This window comes from Pleuronectes platessa, chromosome 17 (genome assembly GCF_947347685.1).
Source record: "Pleuronectes platessa chromosome 17, fPlePla1.1, whole genome shotgun sequence".
Lineage (NCBI taxonomy): Eukaryota > Metazoa > Chordata > Actinopteri > Pleuronectiformes > Pleuronectidae > Pleuronectes > Pleuronectes platessa.
This window is the reverse complement of record NC_070642.1, coordinates 2,643,931-2,662,864: the sequence shown is the minus strand read 5'-3', so window position 1 is coordinate 2,662,864 and position 18,934 is coordinate 2,643,931. Positions and strand designations below refer to the sequence as shown.

The following is an 18,934-nucleotide window of genomic DNA, read 5'->3' as shown; positions in this document are numbered from 1 at the left end:
GCAGTTTCTTACTTTCTTATATACTCCTCAATTGAACAGACAGGAATGTATGTCATACATTTAGTTGCAAACGTTAACTCAGCTTTTTTTTAAAGATCCTCAACCAAAATGACACGGACACAGCCAGGTGTTTGACCCCATTCTTGTGTGTTCGGCAGGTTTCCACAAGCACTATAATGCACTCTCACAAAATGGCTGACGGGGTCATGTGGTTGTATGTTATAGCTTAGTGAGGAAGCAATAGAATATTTGATATATTGTTTAACAATCAGCTTAAGTTTTAAGTCCAGTTGCTGTAACGATGCATGAACTATTGTGACACTATTTATCAAGGCCTGGTTAAGTGAGAGTTTTAAACCCAGCTAACTGTAATGTATTAAACAGAAACTCAAATATATGCCAACACACCAATTTATTAAGAACCCTTCCCAAACTTTAGTTCAAAGAAAATAATGTCCGCTTTAATGTCCATAAGGTAAAAGCAACAAGGGGAAAAAAATCTCCCAATGCAGCTCGCATAGTAAACGTCCTCCCTCCAAATGCAAAAATGTATCTCAGGAACGGCAATGCATTGCATGGGGGGAAAAAACAACTCACAGGCTGAGACACAGGGGAAAAGTAGTCCAACCAAGACATAAAAAAAAGCCTTGTGTTCACTAGTTATGGTCCACCTTGTGGGTAAAGTATCACCATAGCAATGAAGCAAATATCCTTTCTGTCCTCAAATGCAGAAACCAAGGTCCTTTCTTTCCTCTATTCCCCCCTCATTAAAAACCTCCTGTCTCCCCCACACAGTTCACCTTCCCCTGTTCTCCTAAATCCCAGCCCCTTTACACCTGACTGGGAGTAGAAATCACCTATGAGAGTGATAACAGCAGGAAACTACACAGAACAGCCAAGTGACCGCTCATGTGATGAGGATAGAGGTTAAACTTTGCAAGGATTCAGTACTAAACCATCTAAAATACATATAAACTTCCTAAACATATATAATAACACTTACATATTACTTACATACTGATACACAGTGTCTAATATTTATCTTTCTCCAGAAACCGGCGAACATCCTGGTGATGGGGGAAGGCCCTGAACGAGGAAGAGTTAAAATCGGTAAGGTGGATTGACAAAATATTTCTGAAAAGTGCTTGACTGATCCTAAGCTCTACATGATACAGATATTACTATCTCCATGACAATGGATCAATGAGGCTTTTGACTTGTTTGAGTGTGTGACAGCAACAGTGCTTAACCTTCTGTCTGAGAGGTCAACAGGGAGCTCAGATCAGTGCTGTTGCATAAACCAGTAGGCCAGGGGACTGTTGAAGGGTAATGCTGCAGTGCTGCAGTCTATTTTTAAACCCTATGCATCTAGTAATAGTATACGGTTTTTGTTTAAGTGCAACTGGACCCTCAAATTGTGCTGATGAGTATTTCTCTTTACTGAGTGGCTGTAATATCTCTATCTATGATCAATTCACTCTTACTCCTTGCTACAAAATTATAAATAAAAGCTATTGTCACATTAGAAATATGAAAAGGGTTTTATAAAAACAAGTACTTTAACATCAAGGATCTCTGAAGGTGAAGACTTGAATTTTAAATGATAGGACTACAGAAACAGAGAAAACACGACCCCTCTGAAACATGTTTTTGTGTGAATATACAAATATATATTTCGACATTAGGTACACTCATTAGCTAGTAGCTTGGTGTGAGAAGTGATTGTCGAGAAATTAAAAATAAAATAAAAAGTCCTTAACAACTAAAAATTAAATTGTTTTTGTGTTTTCCATATTATTGATTGTAAACCAAAAATCGTATATGTATAAAAGTCGAAAGGCTACATGAACCTCAGCTGTACTGTCGTAATGTTAAAACCCTTAAAAGTTTGCAAACCGCTTACTGTTCTAAGGAAATGCTATTAAATAAAGGCCGCTTAGAAGACCTTGTCAACATTTTAATCCCCTCTGCTCTTTACTTTTTTTCGCATCTTGGACAGCCAGACAACACTGAGTGTATTTTGTAAGAAAATCAATCTGAAGCTACAAAAATTAAATAGAGTATAGAGTTATAGAGTTTAGGAAAGTGAGTGGACATAAAAACACTGAGGCAAGGAAAGCGAAATCTCTTCTCTTTTGACTGAAGATTGGGTGCCAACTTGTTTCAGGTGTAGCAGTCAAATCTGCATCTCAGGTCTCAGGAAATGAGCATGACAATGAAAGGCTTGTCTGGATGGAGATTGTTTTCGGTTTTAATATGCCATTTTAAACTGAAATCATATAACTGAAGGTGTAGCCTTTGTTTGCTGACTGCATCTACTGTATCTTTTCTTCCTCCTACAGCTGATATGGGTTTTGCCAGACTATTCAACTCTCCCCTCAAGCCACTGGCGGACCTCGATCCTGTAGTCGTAACTTTCTGGTACAGGGCCCCTGAGCTTCTGCTGGGGGCCAGGCACTACACCAAAGCTATTGGTGAGTACAGGGTAAAATGTGCAAAGTATGGAGAATATGTGTGTTTCACTGACTCTGGACTTATATCTCTCTTATATCTCTCTGGATTAGTTGACATTTTGAAGCAGCAGTTGGATTTTTAACTTGTTTCCATAGGGTCTCAGCGTAAACAGGAATGCACATTGCTGACTTACAAAGCCTGTATTTATCATTCCTGGAACACAAGACCAAACTGTCAGCCTGTCGTCACTTTAGTTCATACAGTTCATACAGCACCTTCTGTGTCTCATGCATCCACTGTATTTATGATTCTATGAATGTGTGTGAACTGTAAAAGAGTTAGATATTGAGATGGTAAATATTCTTTAGTTATAGAGAGCTTTTTCTAGTCTTGATGACCACTCAGACCATTCATACAGCACATCTGTGGGCAGCACTTTTTTTTTTTTTAGAACGGCACATCCATCAGGGTCAATTTGGGGTTCAGTATCTTGCCCGAGGACATTTCGGCTGGTAGATAGGGAAGACTGGGTTTAAACAGCCAACCTTCTGGTCAGGGGAAGAGATTTGTTTGACATAAAAGTGCTTATTTGATTTCTAAAATTAACTGTAGAGATTGATGTTTTTTCTTGCTTCCAATTCATATTAGACTACAGCCAGCAGCTGGTTAGTTCAGCAGAAAGAGAAACAAGGAGAACAGCTAGCCTGTCTCTGTCTGAAGATAACACAATATCTGGCTTCATATGTAAGAGTGGTTTTAATCTAATACAAAAAAAATATATTTTCACGTTACTTTGCAAAAAAACAGTTGTCATTAACACCAGGAAGATTAATTTGCTGGAGTGAATGTACCTCAAGAACACTTTGTGTGTGTGTGTGTCTGTGTGTGTGTGTGTGTGTATGTGTGTGTGTGTGTGTGTGTGTGTGTGTGTGTGTGTGTGTGTGTGTGTGTGTGTGTTTGTGTGTGTGTGTGTGTGTGTGTGTGTGTGTGTTTGTTGGTTGTTCATCTGCTTCAGACATTTGGGCAATTGGCTGCATCTTTGCGGAGCTGCTAACGTCGGAGCCCATCTTTCACTGTCGCCAAGAAGACATCAAGACCAGTAACCCCTTTCATCATGACCAGCTGGACAGGATATTTAGCGTCATGGGTTTCCCTGCAGGTCTGCACAAAATACACAAAACTAAATCTCTGAACACTTGTGAAAAACGACCAAGGTCTGATCTGTTAGCCCTGATGCTTTAGTTGGGCTTTCACATTACAACCTCTACAGGATTTGATTACCAGATCAAATGTTTAATTTAAAGATGAGTGAGCAGGTAGAACGGACACTCACTGATGTATATTAGCTTGGCAGGTTATTAAATACAATTTAATTATTAAATACAATTTAATAACCTGTTAATGACAAATATTATAATATTTTGTGTTGAAATTGGTTCTAAAGAAGCAGTGAACATAGTATTCAGACCATATAACTTTTAGCACATTTTGTGTTGTGTAGATTTCCTTCTAATTAGATAATTGTTGTGTTTGTTAAGCCATAAGCATGGACGTGTGCTTTTGTATTCCACAGATAAGGAGTGGGAAGACATTCGGAAAATGCCAGAGTACCCCACACTACAGAAGGACTTTAGGAGGACGACGTGAGGAGACGCTGAGATGATCATCATCACAAACTCATAGAATGACACAGCTTTTTTTAAAGTGTACTGCTGTGTTTTCTCAACCAACAGGTATGCAAACAGCAGCCTAATCAAATACATGGAGAAGCATAAAGTCAAACCAGACAGCAAAGTATTCCTGTTGGTATGTGCACACACACACGCATGCACACACACACACACAACATACACACACACACACACACACATACACAAACACACACACTAACAGACACACACACACACAACACACACACACACACACACACACACACACACACACACGCACACACGCACACACACACACCCACACACAATGGAAGTATATCGAATGATAGACTTACTGGATTGGTTTACTTTTTGCAGGACAAACTTCCACAAGATTTTTTTGGCGTCAAAGTCACAATTACACTACCGCTCAAAAGTTTGGGGTCACTTAGAAATCTCCTTATTTTTCAAAGAAAAGAACAGTTTTTTTCAAAGAAGATAACATTAAATTAATCAGAAATACACTCTATACATTGTTAATATGGTAAATGACTATTCTAGTTGGAAATGTCCGCTTTTTAATGAAATATCTACATAGTTGTAAAGAAGCCCATTTCCAGGAACTATCACTCCAGTGTTCTAATGGTACATTGTGTTTGCTAATAAGCTTTTAAATTATTTACTTAACAGGACATTTAAGGATGAAAGGAGGAGAGTGAGCAGGGAAGACAAACGGCCGGTTCAGAACCTATGGCTGCTAATGCGGGACTGAAGCCTCTGAACATGGGGCACCGATTGAGAATAAGAAAACATTGTTTACAGGGTTTATGTATGATGGCCACAGCCATACTGGTGTGCTAGAGAAACATTTGGTCACGTCTAGAAGGGCCCAATTCCTCTAAGTCTGATTTGTTTAACGTGTAAAAACATTATTGAAATGGAAAGATGAAAGGTGCCTTGAGATAATGTATATTACGATTTGAGGCTAAACAAATAAAATTGAATTGAAAGATGAGTGAAGCGCTCAGCATTATATTCAATATGCTACTTATATTATGATAGATATCGACTAGAATCAAATCTGAACATGACTTTGTCATTATCATAAGCCAGGACCACTAGGGAAATAAGTTATATTCACTTTTAGTTGAAAGTCGCTCAGATCACATGGTGTTTTCAGCTACTAATGTGATGCAGGAGCTGAGGAGACATCTGTATCTGGCTCTGTGCTCACCTTTCCTTCTGATTGCACAACAGAAATGTTTTTTTTTTTTTTTTAAATGACGCTGCAGCTACTATCAACCTTCTATCACCTGGAATACTGAAAATGTTCATCCTACAATGATGAGACGCCAATTAAAACTGACAAGATGCTAAAGAGGCTAAAACTCAAGAGCTTGAGAAATAAATATGACTTAGTGAGCACAGCTGAGAAAACGACCAGCCACCAGAACAGTTAACACAAAAACATTACATGAAATAATTATAACCTAATATGCTGAAAGTTATATATATATATGCATTTTAATACGGGTTCTCATCATTGTCATTCAGAGCTGCAAGGTATTCTTGGTTTTGAGAGCAAGATATAACGTTAAGTATCAAATGTATTTACACAAGTGGAACAATATTCACTTTTAAAACAAATCTACAAAATATTCTCTTAAATGGAGAATTTGTATCCAGACATGATTATGTACTCAATGCACTGTGCATTTAGAGTATGTACATATTTCCACTTTCCAATTGACCCTCTAAACCGGATTTGGGTCAGATTAGGCCCCTAGACTAGCTTTACCCCTGACATTAAGATGAATCTTGTGTTCAAATTACATATAAATATAATTAATTGAATATGATTCCTTTAAACCTAGTATTAATACAAATTATGAAAGCCAATCATGAAGCTGTGTTATTGTATTTTAAATGTGAAGTGTAATGCTGTCCTATCATTTTCATTTATAAATTCAGGGATGTGCAGGCGATGGGTCACACTTATTGCATTGAAGGGGTGATGCATACCCACACTTTAGACTTTATTATCCCCTTAGGGAAATTAGTTTTCACTGCAAAAACACAAATAGGCACACTTAAGGACATCTTCCATTTAAGGGCTCTGTACATCCGTCAAGATTGTGTGCAGTGTGTGCGGTATTTCCGGTGTGTGCATGTGAACGTGAACATCGCCCCAGAGGAGGATATCAGAGGACTTTTAGGCTAAAAGTGTGGTGTTAATGACGCCGAGTCAAACTTGAATGTCATGGCTTCCAGACACTTAGACAACAAAGGAGAGGTTTGGAGGCATTTTGTGTTATTTTTCTGTTGTTTTTCGATGTTTGAATAGTTAGCACTAAGTAAGTCATTGAAACGTATATATTAGTGCTGTCAAATGATTAAAATATTAAATCGCGATGAATCGCATTTATGTCACAGTTAATTCAAAATTAATCGCGATTAATCGCAAATTTTTATCTATTCTAAATGTCCCTTCATTCTTTTTTTTCATAATTTTTTTTTCGTTTTAATGCTCTTATCAACATGGAAAAGTGGATTGGCTTGCTTTATGCAAATGTTTTATTTTATTGAAAAACAACATTGCCAAACAGGGCGGTACAAAATAAAATTATAAAGTGCACATTTCAGGTAAACAAGGACTCAGCCTATAGTGCAGTGAAACCATGGCTTAATATTTTCTTTTCCAAGTTTGCTGTGAACATAGCAGTCCGGCCAACAGTTAGGCTACCAATAAAAGACAAGCCTACTACTTCTTTGCTTTCAGCCAGCTACACAAACAGACAAGCACCAAAATAACAAACAAACAAAATATACAGGCAAGTGTCGGCCTACTTTGAAACAAATTAAACACAGAACTTTGTAGGGCTATTTGAGTCCTCCCAATATTTGTGGAAAATGTATGAAATAAGAAGGCCCCTATTTTTAAATAAATAAAAAAATATAGCTGCAGCCTAATAGCTTAAACATATTTTTAGTTGGCGAAATATTAAAACAAAAAGCGAGACCAGCCAAGCAAACAGCCCATTACAGACAGGCAGGTTGAGAACGGCCCTGCACTAGTTATTTCCATTCTAGTTTCATTTGTACTGAAGTAAAGCCCAAACAATAAAACAATCAATGTACCAATACTTTCTTTTTAACACTGTGTGTGTTTTCCTCTCTGCCTTCAGCTTCAGAAATTCCTCACCATGGACCCCACCAAAAGAATCAAGTCAGAGCAGGCACTGCAGGACCCATACTTCCTGGAGGACCCACTACCAACCACTGAGTGAGTCTTAGGCTGTATCACTCATTATTAACTATATAGTGAGTTCACCATTTTGTAGTACTGTCCAAATGTTTAGTGAAATTTGTATACCCTATATAGTGGACGGATTATTTCTCCAAATGTATTGTGAACAGATGATGGTCACTAACTGACCAATATATACCATGATGCATTGTGCTGGCTTCAGAGAGACGATAGGAGAGATGGCAGCAGCATAACGGCACAAACTGCAGCCAACTAGTTTATTTCTACATTAAAAGATGGTCATTATACAATCTTCTTACATAAGAATATTAATTGTAAGCATTAAATGAGGACCCTACTTTACTGCGGGATCTTCCACCAGCCGATATTGTTGTTGTTGTACGTAGAGAAAATGAGAGGAGCAGTGCTTTATTTTCAGTGAGGTGAAGTCAATGTAGTGAAGTAGTGGTTACTAAGTGGGTGGTTTCGGGCACAGCCTATGTCAACTAATGCAGGAAGAATTTGTTTGTCTTGCTTCAGCCAAAAGAAAAAAGACGACACTCCTTTACACATGACAAACCAGTGTTTCAGGTTTAACCTGTTTTTTTAGGCAGGAATTTGTTTCGGTCAGTATTATGAGCCTTAGTTTCACATTGTGTTGATAAAAATATGTTTAAATATCTGATTTCTCTCTTATTGCCGGTAGCGTGTTTGCTGGGTGTCAGATACCCTACCCAAAACGAGAGTTTCTCAATGAGGACGAGCCAGAGGAGAAAACAGAGAAGGTAATTTTCCACAGTCACTGTCTCAGCGAACAAGTCACAGCATGAACACAATTCACAACTCCACAAAGCCTTCGCATTTCATACTGTCAGTCCACTTCTGCTTTGCTACAGTCTAGATATGTTTGAAAGTATTGACATTCAATCAATCAAATTTGATTTGTATAGCCCATATTAATAGATCCACATTTGTCTCATAGGGCTTAACAAGGTGTGACATCCTCTGCCCTTTACCCTCAACAAGAGTAAGGAAAAACGATTTTAAAAAAAAATAGCTATTAACAGGGGAAACACAGAAACCTAAGAGAGAGCCACATGTGAGGGAGCCCCTCCCAGGATGGACAGAAGTGCAATAGATTCCATGTTTAACGGAGAACATCAGCAAAATAAGAGTATTTACTACAGGTGTTGGCAGGTGATCTACTGCTGCTATCCACGATTACCTGCCAACACGATCCGTGATCCACCAATACGATCATGATCTGCCATCACGATCTCTGATTCTGAAACTGGTAGAAACTGAAACAAGTAGAGGACTTTACATTGGTGGTCAAGTTTGTCTGACAAATTCTGTAAACTCTATGCAGCATTGTGCTCATACAATCAAATCATAATATGTAATATATGCTCATAACCAGGCAGGTTTGTTGAGGGGAGTGAGTCACTCCTGGAGTGTGTGAGCAACGCAGTCACAGACAAGTGTGTCATATTAGCAGTAGTCATGTTACTTCAGTCAGCTCAAGTGTTTACTTAAGCTCAGGTTGCAGTATAGTAGTGTTTGAAAGGAAATAGAGCCAGGATAAGAGTTAAGCTAACCATTGTCCTTCATCTAACTCAATGCCTGCTTAGGCAAGTCTCCATGGTGTTGAATTAAATTATGTATTGGTTGATTCGATTTTTTTAGCTGTGGTGGGCCACCAGAGAGAAATAGGACAGTAGCAGGTACTGCCAATCGGCAGACACATGCTTGCTCATGCTCACTGATAGATTTAGCGCAGTTTAGTTTCACCTGCCCTAAAAATGACATACTTCTAACTTTAGAAAGAGGAAATCATTCAAGTTTAAAATTGTGCCCCTCTTGGTGTGTAAGATGGTAAACACATAGGATCAGTATCCATAAGCAGCATTTCTCTCCCCTGTTTGAGGTTCTTAAGTAGTTTTTTGTAAAGAAAGCAGCTGTACAGCTGTTTAAAACTGTGCAAATATTTTACCAGGGCGTTGGCATATGTTTTCATAACATATAGGAGACAGACCGGCACTCGACACAAGACAGAAAGGCCAGACTGCAGTTCACAGAAACCACACTAAAAGAAACTGAAGAGTTGTGGAGCAAAGCTCTATAAACCGATAAAGTCATGGATGCAGAGGTATACAGGAGCATTCTCTGCTCAGCTTCAGTCAAATGTACCAAATTAATTTGATTATGTTTCATTATCAGCAGGACAAAAGAACTTAAACATGCAATCAAAGCAACAAAAGAGCTCTTCATGAGGAGGATGTGCAATATGGCAGAATCATCTGAATATGATGATTTTGTTTTACTTCAAGAACCTGTGTTCAATTACTTCCTAACCCCAAAACTTTGGCCACTATGTGTATCACACAGAGTTCTTTCTATATCAACATAAACCTGCTCAAATTAAAGCAGAGATTTGTATGTATTATTTTATTTCCAGTTGTATGTGCTGTCAAGCTCATAAAAAAATGGAACTGAAACAGTCCAAATATTTCTGGCCTTGAGCAAAGCGGCAGTGAGACTTACTGTGTCAAGTCTGAGTCTGTTTCCACATATTGTGATATCAAAGACTATAAAGAGGTTATTTTTCAACAATACAACAATGCTGAACTTTATGAAATTATAACTGCAAGTATATGAAATTATTTGGAGGTAAACCTGTATTGCCATTTGCAGTGTGCGAGCAGCTGCATCTTTACATCCTGACATTTCAATACATCCGTGAAGAATTGAAGTAGTTAATCGAATTGATATAAAAGCTAAAAGCTCGGGTCCGACTCACAACACCAGTTTGATCCAGTTTCATCTTTGCTGGTTGCTGTCTGCAGAACCAGACCCAGCAGCACCAGCAGACGACAGGCCAGAATCAGGCCCAGAACCAGCAGCAGACCACAGCCCAGCAGGCTCTCTCCCAACAGAGCTCGGGTCAAACAAATGGGACCGGCGGAGCCACCGGCGGAGCCACAGGGGCAACCACTGGCGGGGGTTTACTACACGGCCAGGACCAGGGGCCGCCCAACAAGAAACCTCGGATCGGGCCCTCTGGGGCCTCCTCAGGCACAGGGGTGTTACAGTCAGAGTACCAGGTCAGTATGATTTCTATGCTGGCAGCTTCAAGAAGGAAGTGGTTGCTCATTTCTTTCTGTCAACATTCTTTATGCTGACGGTTTTATCTAAAACGACTTATAATAAGTGCATTCAACCATGAGGGTACAAACCCAGAACAATTTAATACATTTTATGAAGTGTGTAAATCTTTTAAGTCATATCATTCACCAGAATGGTCATATATATATATATATTGAAGACTTTAATCTTGATGATGTTTTCCTGCACGTGGCATCTATTGCACTTCTGTCCGTCCTGGGAGAGGGATCCCTCACATGTGGCTCTCTCTGAGGTTTCTACGTATTTTTACCCTGTTAAAAGGGTTTTTAGTAGTTTTTCCTTACTCTTGCTGAGGGTTAAGGACAGAGGATGTCACACCCTGTTAAAGCCCTATGAGATGAATTATTTGTGAATACGGGCTATACAAATAAAATTTGATTGATTGATATATCAGACAAATCCAAATTATGATTGAATCCACAGTTACATGCAAATGTTTGAGCACTCAAAATTCATATTTTCTTGATTCTTTTTGAAAGTAAGAAGAAGCAAATAGAACCCCTGCAGCAAGGAGCCAAAAATATGTCCAACACCACTGCACAATTCCTTATTTAGTTCTGTCATTCCTTGTTCGCTGTTGGCTCTATACAGCTTTATACAAAGACACCCATTATTGAATATATATTCAGTTATTAAGTGTTGCTTATTCAAGCTCTTTGTTTATTTCAAGAAGATTAACCCGAAAGATAAGATAGAAAATAATAATATTATTATTATTAGAATGTATTGTTTTCAAACTCGGTTGCATAGGAACCGAATACATATTACACTTTTTCAGATATGTAATACATAAAATAATGATAAAACACTAAAGTGCCACAGTTTGGCGGAGTCAGCAGTCAATCAGATGTGTGTGTGTGTGTGTGTGCGCTCGTGCGCGGGTGAGTGCCTGTTGCCTAACTGATAAGGATTGTACATTCCACATAGTCCTGACAGCAAATCACTGAGGTGCCTACTCGCTCTTGTTCCCGGCCCTGGTGTCTGTTTTATCTTCAGCTCGAGTTTTATCACGAGGCCAGAGAGGGGGGTATTTCTGAGTGGGGGAGAGTGTGATGAAATGAGGGCAGCGACGGGGGGAGCATGTGTCACTAAGCACTGCACAGAGCGGTTCAGTGTGATAGAGGTGACTTGTTTGACCTGTCCGGCCTGTCCGACCGTGCTCTCTCAGCGAGGCCACATGGGGTGACACTACAAGTATGTATAGCACATCTAGAGATAAACAATCAGCTGGTGGGTTACTGGGAACACCTATCTGAAACTCATATTGCAGTAAGTCCTGTCTTTCTGTGTTGAAATAGTGTCACAGAGGTGCCATTAAACATTATGCCCATTGTGGAAGCTGCAGAATGTTCTGCTTTTGAATTATGATTCATTCTATGGACAGATGGATGTTTTAGTTCAGTGAATGTGACTGTAATGTAAATAAGAGAAGCACATAATGCAATTCAACCAATGCCTTATTTCAATATATAAACATTGTGTTCATTATGAAGGAAGGGTTTCTGGCATGACAGCATTTGTTTTAGCTAAGTGTTCCTAATAAACTGCATACTGAGTGTATTTAGCAAGGGCTGAGGCTGCATGTGAGACAGCTGGTCACTGTCAGGCTTCAGCAGATGTATAAATAAATCAGTTGGGTGGCCTGGCCTACCAGAAGGGTGGCTAGCTGTCTGAGTGTGCGTCACTGTCAGCGTCCTACATTTACCGTCATTGATCCCACATCCCACTAGCCCACAGACTATCCCACCATGCACCACTCCAATCATTCTCCTGAAGGATGCATTGTTGCACAAGTGTAGACCTGAAGTGCCTATTCCTCACAAGCAGTTTCTTGTCATCCTCTGACTCTGCTGCGCTCTTATATCTGTGAGTTAATGGATCTGGTCCTGGCCTGAACTGTTGCTGTTATTCCTTAAATGAGAGCATCAAATTGGGGACCAAGTGAGGACAGAGACAGACTTCTGGAAAAAGAAATCAAAGCAGCAATGGCCAAGATATTCAAATTTTTTTCACATAGTTTGGGTCAAGCTCCTAAACACTTGACCTGCAATTCCCATAGTACTGAAAAAAAAGTATAGCTATTGTAATTGTAGATATTAAATGAATACAGTGAAGTATTTCCCTTTGCAGTGTAGTGCATTACAAAAGGCGCATGAAGTAACATGAAATGCAAATCTTAAGTGCATTACTTTTTTACAAGAGTTTGATGACAGTGCTTTTACTTGTTTAGAGCCGAAGTCAGGATGTGATGAGCTGCCCAGAGTCGGTGGCCAAATGCTGGTGACAAAGGATTCCCCCAAAAAGCACAAATACTTTAATTGGGTAGTACTAGATTCCTCATTAGGAGAATCGAATCTTTACTGGCACTGCCATTAAATTTCTTCTTGTGGTGCTGTTATTGACCTGCTTCAACCAATGCCACTACTCTGTCCACCTCTCCTCGGGGTCATTTGGGGATTAATACAATCAGAAAGCTGCTGTAATAGTTTTGCTAGCATGATTTTATTCTTAGTTGACTATTTTTGTCTTTTATAGCTATTAATAAAACATAGATATTTTTAAATGTTATATGATTCCTCCCCACCCTGTGTATTATGACCCCCTGAGGGGTCCTGATCCCTTGTTTTGGAACCACTGCATTTGACGCTCTGTCAACCTGCTCAAAGCCACATTATATTCACTACACACACGCACATGTCAGAGATGAGATGTAATGTGTCGGATGGAACGAGCTGCTCACTGCTATGTTTTCTTTCCATCCTTCTCTCTGCCTCTCCATCAGCACTCCGGCTCCCGTCTTGGTTACCAGAGCAACGTCCAAGGTTCCACCCAACCCCAGAGCACCATGGGATACTCATCGTCATCCCAGCAGAGCTCCCAGTACAGCCTGCAAACACACCGTTACTGAGGCTCCCAGAAACTCGTAAACCAGCAGAGGAGTCTGTTCCTCCTCCTCCAGACACCCTCAACAACCTCAGCAGACGTCAGCCGATGCCCTCGGCTCACGCTTCCTTGTCGGACCTCGCTCTGTGCATTAATCATTCCAAGTCAGCCAACCTCCTTTTCAACCCTCCCTTGTCTCTGACCTCTTACCCAACAGCCTTCAGCATCACTTATACATAAAGGCAAACAAACATAGATGTGAAGGCATCACACACAGACTCAGAACCATGGAACTTACAAACACAATGCTCCTCACGAGGATGAACATATATATATATATGTACATTATCTAGCACCTTTTTTTTATTAGATTTTTTTTCTCGCTTGTTTGCTAGAGTTTTCAAGTTTACCTTGATAGTTGATGTCATTGTACATATTGTTACATATGGAAACTATCAGATGAAATGAAACACGGGAGGAGAGGGCCTTTCATCCTGTCATCTCTAGTGTACTATAACTTTGGATAATCAAAAGAAAGGCTAAGCCTGTCCTTTTAAGAAGGAGTCAATGTTTCTACATAGAGAATAATCAGCTTTTTAGCTGTTGCTATTGCAGGGAAATAATAAATGCGCAATTTAACTTAATCTTATTATAGTATTTCTGTATTTAGAATTCTCTCTATCTAGATCTGGATTTGGAAAGTAAGATTAGTACACAGTTCTGTCTATTCGGACTAACTACATCCACTACATGTAGAGATAAGAATTCTCGGACAGCCAGGCTTCATGTCCTCTGACCGCCACAGCGTATGCAGGGGGTTGGACACCATTTGTCTGTGGTCAGCAGAGCTGTTGAAGGACGCTTTTTTGTGACACCCATCTCATCATGGACCCTAAAGACTCCCAAGGTTTGTGAACACGAATGTGCACATAAACGTACAGGGCAGCTAACAGTACAGCCCCCTATATGCTTCTTGAGACTGTTTCTGCTGGATGTCAGATTGTTTTTTTAAGTTTCTATTGTCATTATCTTTGTTGCCCTGTGTGTGTGTGTCTGTGTGCGCACACGGCAGTATGTTGTTTTATGTTGTATATCCTTTTACTTACTAGAATTGCTGCTGAACCAATCTGCAAAAAGCTGGAACAATTATGGGGTGAGGTTAGTCGCCTTTTCCACTCCGACCCTCTGGCCGAGCACTGAGCCGACGTTTCACAGAGACTGGGAACATTTAAAGACAGTGGGTGTGTTTTTTAATATAAGCCAAGGTCATCAATGTGCGCTGCGCCTACAGCGAGACTTCTTATCTAGTTTGTCCTTTTTTTATCATTCCTTTATACACACTCCTACATGTTACTAAGTACATTTCATGTCTGTATCCTAAATGTTAACAAAAACACCAGCAGCCAGCTAGTTTAGCACAAAGACTGATCAAAGGGAAACAGCTAACCTGGCTTTGTCTTAAGGTGACAAGATCCACCTGCGAGTGCTTCTTCAGCTGATAAACACATGATATTGTGTTTGTTTAATCTGTACAGAAAAATATTAAAAACTGGAAGACAGTACTTTGCCAATAAATAGGCAGGAATATAACATGTACACTGGCAAATTTGTCAAAATATCCCAAAATATATAAATAATTTATTACTACTTATAGTTCCTTTCATGCTAATTTTTATTTAATTACGAGCTTCAGATGCTAATTTTTTTTTTTTAAATCAAGTTTTATCTTTCAAAAGTTCAGACTCAGGTTCAATTGGTATGACGGCATTTACAATAAAGAAATATGAAAATAAGGGTTTTAGGAAGCAGCTATAGTCAGAATTGTATTTGGAAGATTGAGGCAATGCTAGAGACTGAACTATGTGAAGTACTTCATATGAGCTGCACCACAACTATAGTAAAATGCTACAGAGATTATCATACACCATTAGAAATACTCATTCATTATATTCTATATATTACACTATGAAATGGGCCACTGTACAATTTTAAGTTGGGATACTACATTTTGTTATTAACTAATTTATATTTTTACAAATGTGTCATTACCCCGCAGCATTTTTGCTTCACACTATTGATTCCCCACATTTTGCTCCATCCTCACTGGCCCTGCCCAGTCACATGACCGGCCACAGGGCAGGCTGTAGTAAAGAACGCACCCAGTGACTCAACTGTTTCTGCTCCTGCATGTTCTCCAGCAGGACAGACGTGTACACTGTAGGAGTTGGAGGGAGGGGGAGGATGTGTTTTTCAGACGTTTCGGCGGCAGTGGGAAACACTGACACCCTTTGGCTGAAGAGAGAACTGGACCTCTGTCGTTGGTCAAACTTTAAATCTACAACCCAGAGTAAAGCATTCTTCATCAGAAAACGCAGTTTTAGTATCAAACTGATGTTAATGTTGTGACCAGAATTCCATTAATTTGTACAGATGTAAAGAAGCCGCCGGCCTCGCCCTCAGTCAGACAATGGGTATTTTTATGGGATCTCATCGCTTAAAATAACTCGATATGGCTTTTTTTTTTTACCATGCAATGATGAGTGTGATGCAAAATCTCTTCGGTGACTCCTCCGATCCTCTACACTGTGTCGTTCTTTGAAGATGCCATGTGGCTCAATTACTGTCAATGTCACAGGTGGGAGTCTCTCCCATCCAAACTCTGTCAATTCTGTATAATGACAGACATCTTTTTTTTCACTTTCGGCAAAAAAACATCTGAGATCATTACTGATGAACTTCAAGGATTTACATCCAACCCTTTTACTTTGTCCTGAACAGTTTAATTCCGAAATACCACATTTGAAGATCTATCTTAAGTGCTTGGTGGACTAAAAACGTTTGCAGAACAGATACTTTAGGTTTTTAAGTTGCATTCATTTACAGTTTTTCACAAGTGTAACGATGACCAAGCCACCTTATAGAGAGCCAAAGTCCAGCTCCAGGTTCAACTCTGATCCTGCAGCTTGTTTTATTTCTAAAATATGTAGTTCTGTTCCTGGGTTCACTATAATTATTATAAGAAAAAAGAGTCCTACAGCACTTGTTATTAGAGCAGGAACCTCGCATGCAAATGTACCAGTATGGATACTATCATCATAACTTCTTTACTGCTTCACTTGGCTCTTTATAAAGTTGGTACATATTTTTAAATGGTTCCTTCTATGGCCACCTGAACACAAGTCTTCTTTTACCTCTGGTTTGGTCTCCTCTGCTTCTTCAGCTGACACTTTTTTGCCTATGGCTGTAAATGAAGGTGACGAGAGTGGCAGGCTTCAAAACCAAAACAATGGGCTAAAAGGGGCAAACATGCCCAACAGTGCAGCGTCAGATGATCATTTTCTTTGGCTTCTTCGATGTCTTGGCACCTTTCACATTCCACAAAGTAATGTGATCCATTGTCAGTGTAAAAATAACTATTAGTGCAGCTTTAAGGACAAACTCCAGGTAATGAAATGTACGTGTAAACTTATTGTTTCATTGTTTTCACTCCTGTGTTGCGACAGTCTAGCAGACACACCCAGGTGAACACGACCCGTTGACTCACATTTGATGGGGATTTAAAACCAGCTGCTATTCGAAGGTTTTCCCCTACCTTTAGTGTGTTTGTTTGAAGTCACTCAGTGAGGATACATTCAGACACTTAGTTGTAAATGTTCTCTATCGACTCAAACGAGGTGTCACAAGTATTATTGAGCACACGGCTCTGTCGGACAAATTGCTCTGTAACAACTCCTATGCAAAAATCAGAGTACATCCCAGTGTAAAGCTTTCACCTGTGCTTAGGATTTGGCAGTTGACAGGCTTTGTTATATTTTGATGGTTGTATTCATTTCTTGCGTAATACTGCATTTAGTAGTTCAAGACAACACTCACTTATGTCCTTTTCTTCACAGCATTTTTTAATATTCTCTAAATGAACCATTGTAAAATATATATATATATATGAATAATATACAATCATATTTATTATTTCCATACATCTTTGTAAAAAAACAATTTTTTTAATGTCCTCTGCCTTAACTATAGTAGCTATAGAAAGGGACCTCTGTCAGACAAACCGGACATCTCCAGACCATATGTCTTTTTATCTCATGTCTCTATGGTCACATGAAAGCATGTCTCCTTACTGAATGTTTTGATGCTTCCTCGATGTACAGTAGGATGAAGATGACGTTGTTTTGGATCAGCTTCTTGTGCTCTGTTTCATGCACATATTCCACAGAATCACTGTTTCTACAGGAATGATAATTATCCACGTTTTTATTTGTGTGGATGGTGCCTTTTTCACTCGATTATTTGTTTTTGTAAGATTGTGTGTATATATTTTTGTAATTTGCCATCTCCTTTGTCCGCTCTTTGGGTTTTTACTATGTAGCATATTATTATTTACACACTGTTGATGCTAGCAGATATATATCAGTGTTTTGTTTCACATTATCGTGTCCCACCTTGGAAGACTGCAAACAATCCTGACGGAGGATTATCTCATGTTCTTTCTGATAGATATCGTCCTCACACATGACTTAAGCGCAGTTAATCGTATCGTTTTGAAATGCTGTACATAAAAACACATTTTAAGAATTTTTCATTAAGACATTGAGAGAAGAATTGTCTTTTAATGCAGTGTTGTTGCTCAAATATTTAGTGGTAAAATAAAAATTACATATTTAATGTTTTTTAATGTCTTGATTTAGACACTAATATTCTGGCAGTGCTTTGAGAGATAGATAGATATGGACAGACATACATTAGCACACTCCTATAGGAAATCTAGTGCACTACTCAACCATTTTCTCTTCCCTCTCACATTTCCTTCCTTTTAATAGAAATGTCCCCCTCCTTACAGTTTGTACAGACAGACTGACACTCTATCTGCAAAGCTCAGTTTCTGCGATGTGTGTGCGTGCGTGCGTGCGTGCGTGTGTGCGTGCGTATGTATGTATACAGGCGGGTGTGTTCGAGCACAAGTTTAAAATATCGAAATGGCCTAAATATATTGTCTTTTCATAGCATTTATTGATAGGGCAGCAATAGTTTGACGCAGGAATATAAAAAAATTAAACATTTCTTCAGTTGTTTTTTGCAAACTTTCACTGTACAAATGACTGTTAAATGAGAAATACATGTATATTTATTTTATATCCTCTATAATAAAAAAACTCTTGTCTCAAACACATTCATTCATACAGTATTTGTTGGAAGTGTTGCAGCTCTGTTTCACCACTTGATGTCACCCAAGGGTGATGGTTTCTTTACAAGGAGGCAGCCACCTTCTGAGTCCTCCAGCCCTGTCCATTTAAGAAACATGTTATTACACACACACATATAAAATAATATATATATATTTATATTCTGCTGACTCTTTTCTTAACAACACTATATTTTTTAAGACAGCCCTACTTTTTCTAATCAAATGCAACATTATGAATGAGCATCATTGTCCTGAAATGTACATATTGCCTGTAAATGTGTCCTTTTAAGCTTTAATTCTGTGCAGCAAAACATGTCAGGATTA

At 39.0% G+C, this 18,934-nt stretch overlaps 1 protein-coding gene across 2 annotated transcripts in view; it reads left to right on the top strand.

Moving 5' to 3' along the window:
• The window catches only part of cdk19 (cyclin-dependent kinase 19), a 63,943-nt gene extending 45,848 nt beyond the window's left edge, over window positions 1-18,095 (top strand). For both annotated transcript variants that reach the window (XM_053445711.1, XM_053445710.1), the window contains exons 5-13: window positions 1,053-1,110; window positions 2,343-2,474; window positions 3,470-3,613; window positions 4,028-4,097; window positions 4,188-4,260; window positions 7,289-7,386; window positions 8,057-8,135; window positions 10,197-10,454; window positions 13,319-18,095. In XM_053445711.1, coding sequence (XP_053301686.1) covers window positions 1,053-1,110; window positions 2,343-2,474; window positions 3,470-3,613; window positions 4,028-4,097; window positions 4,188-4,260; window positions 7,289-7,386; window positions 8,057-8,135; window positions 10,197-10,454; window positions 13,319-13,444 — 1,038 coding nt within the window. In that variant the 3' untranslated portion in view covers window positions 13,445-18,095. The remainder of the gene's footprint in view (window positions 1-1,052; window positions 1,111-2,342; window positions 2,475-3,469; window positions 3,614-4,027; window positions 4,098-4,187; window positions 4,261-7,288; window positions 7,387-8,056; window positions 8,136-10,196; window positions 10,455-13,318) is intronic.
• Window positions 18,096-18,934: the final 839 nt, after the last annotated feature.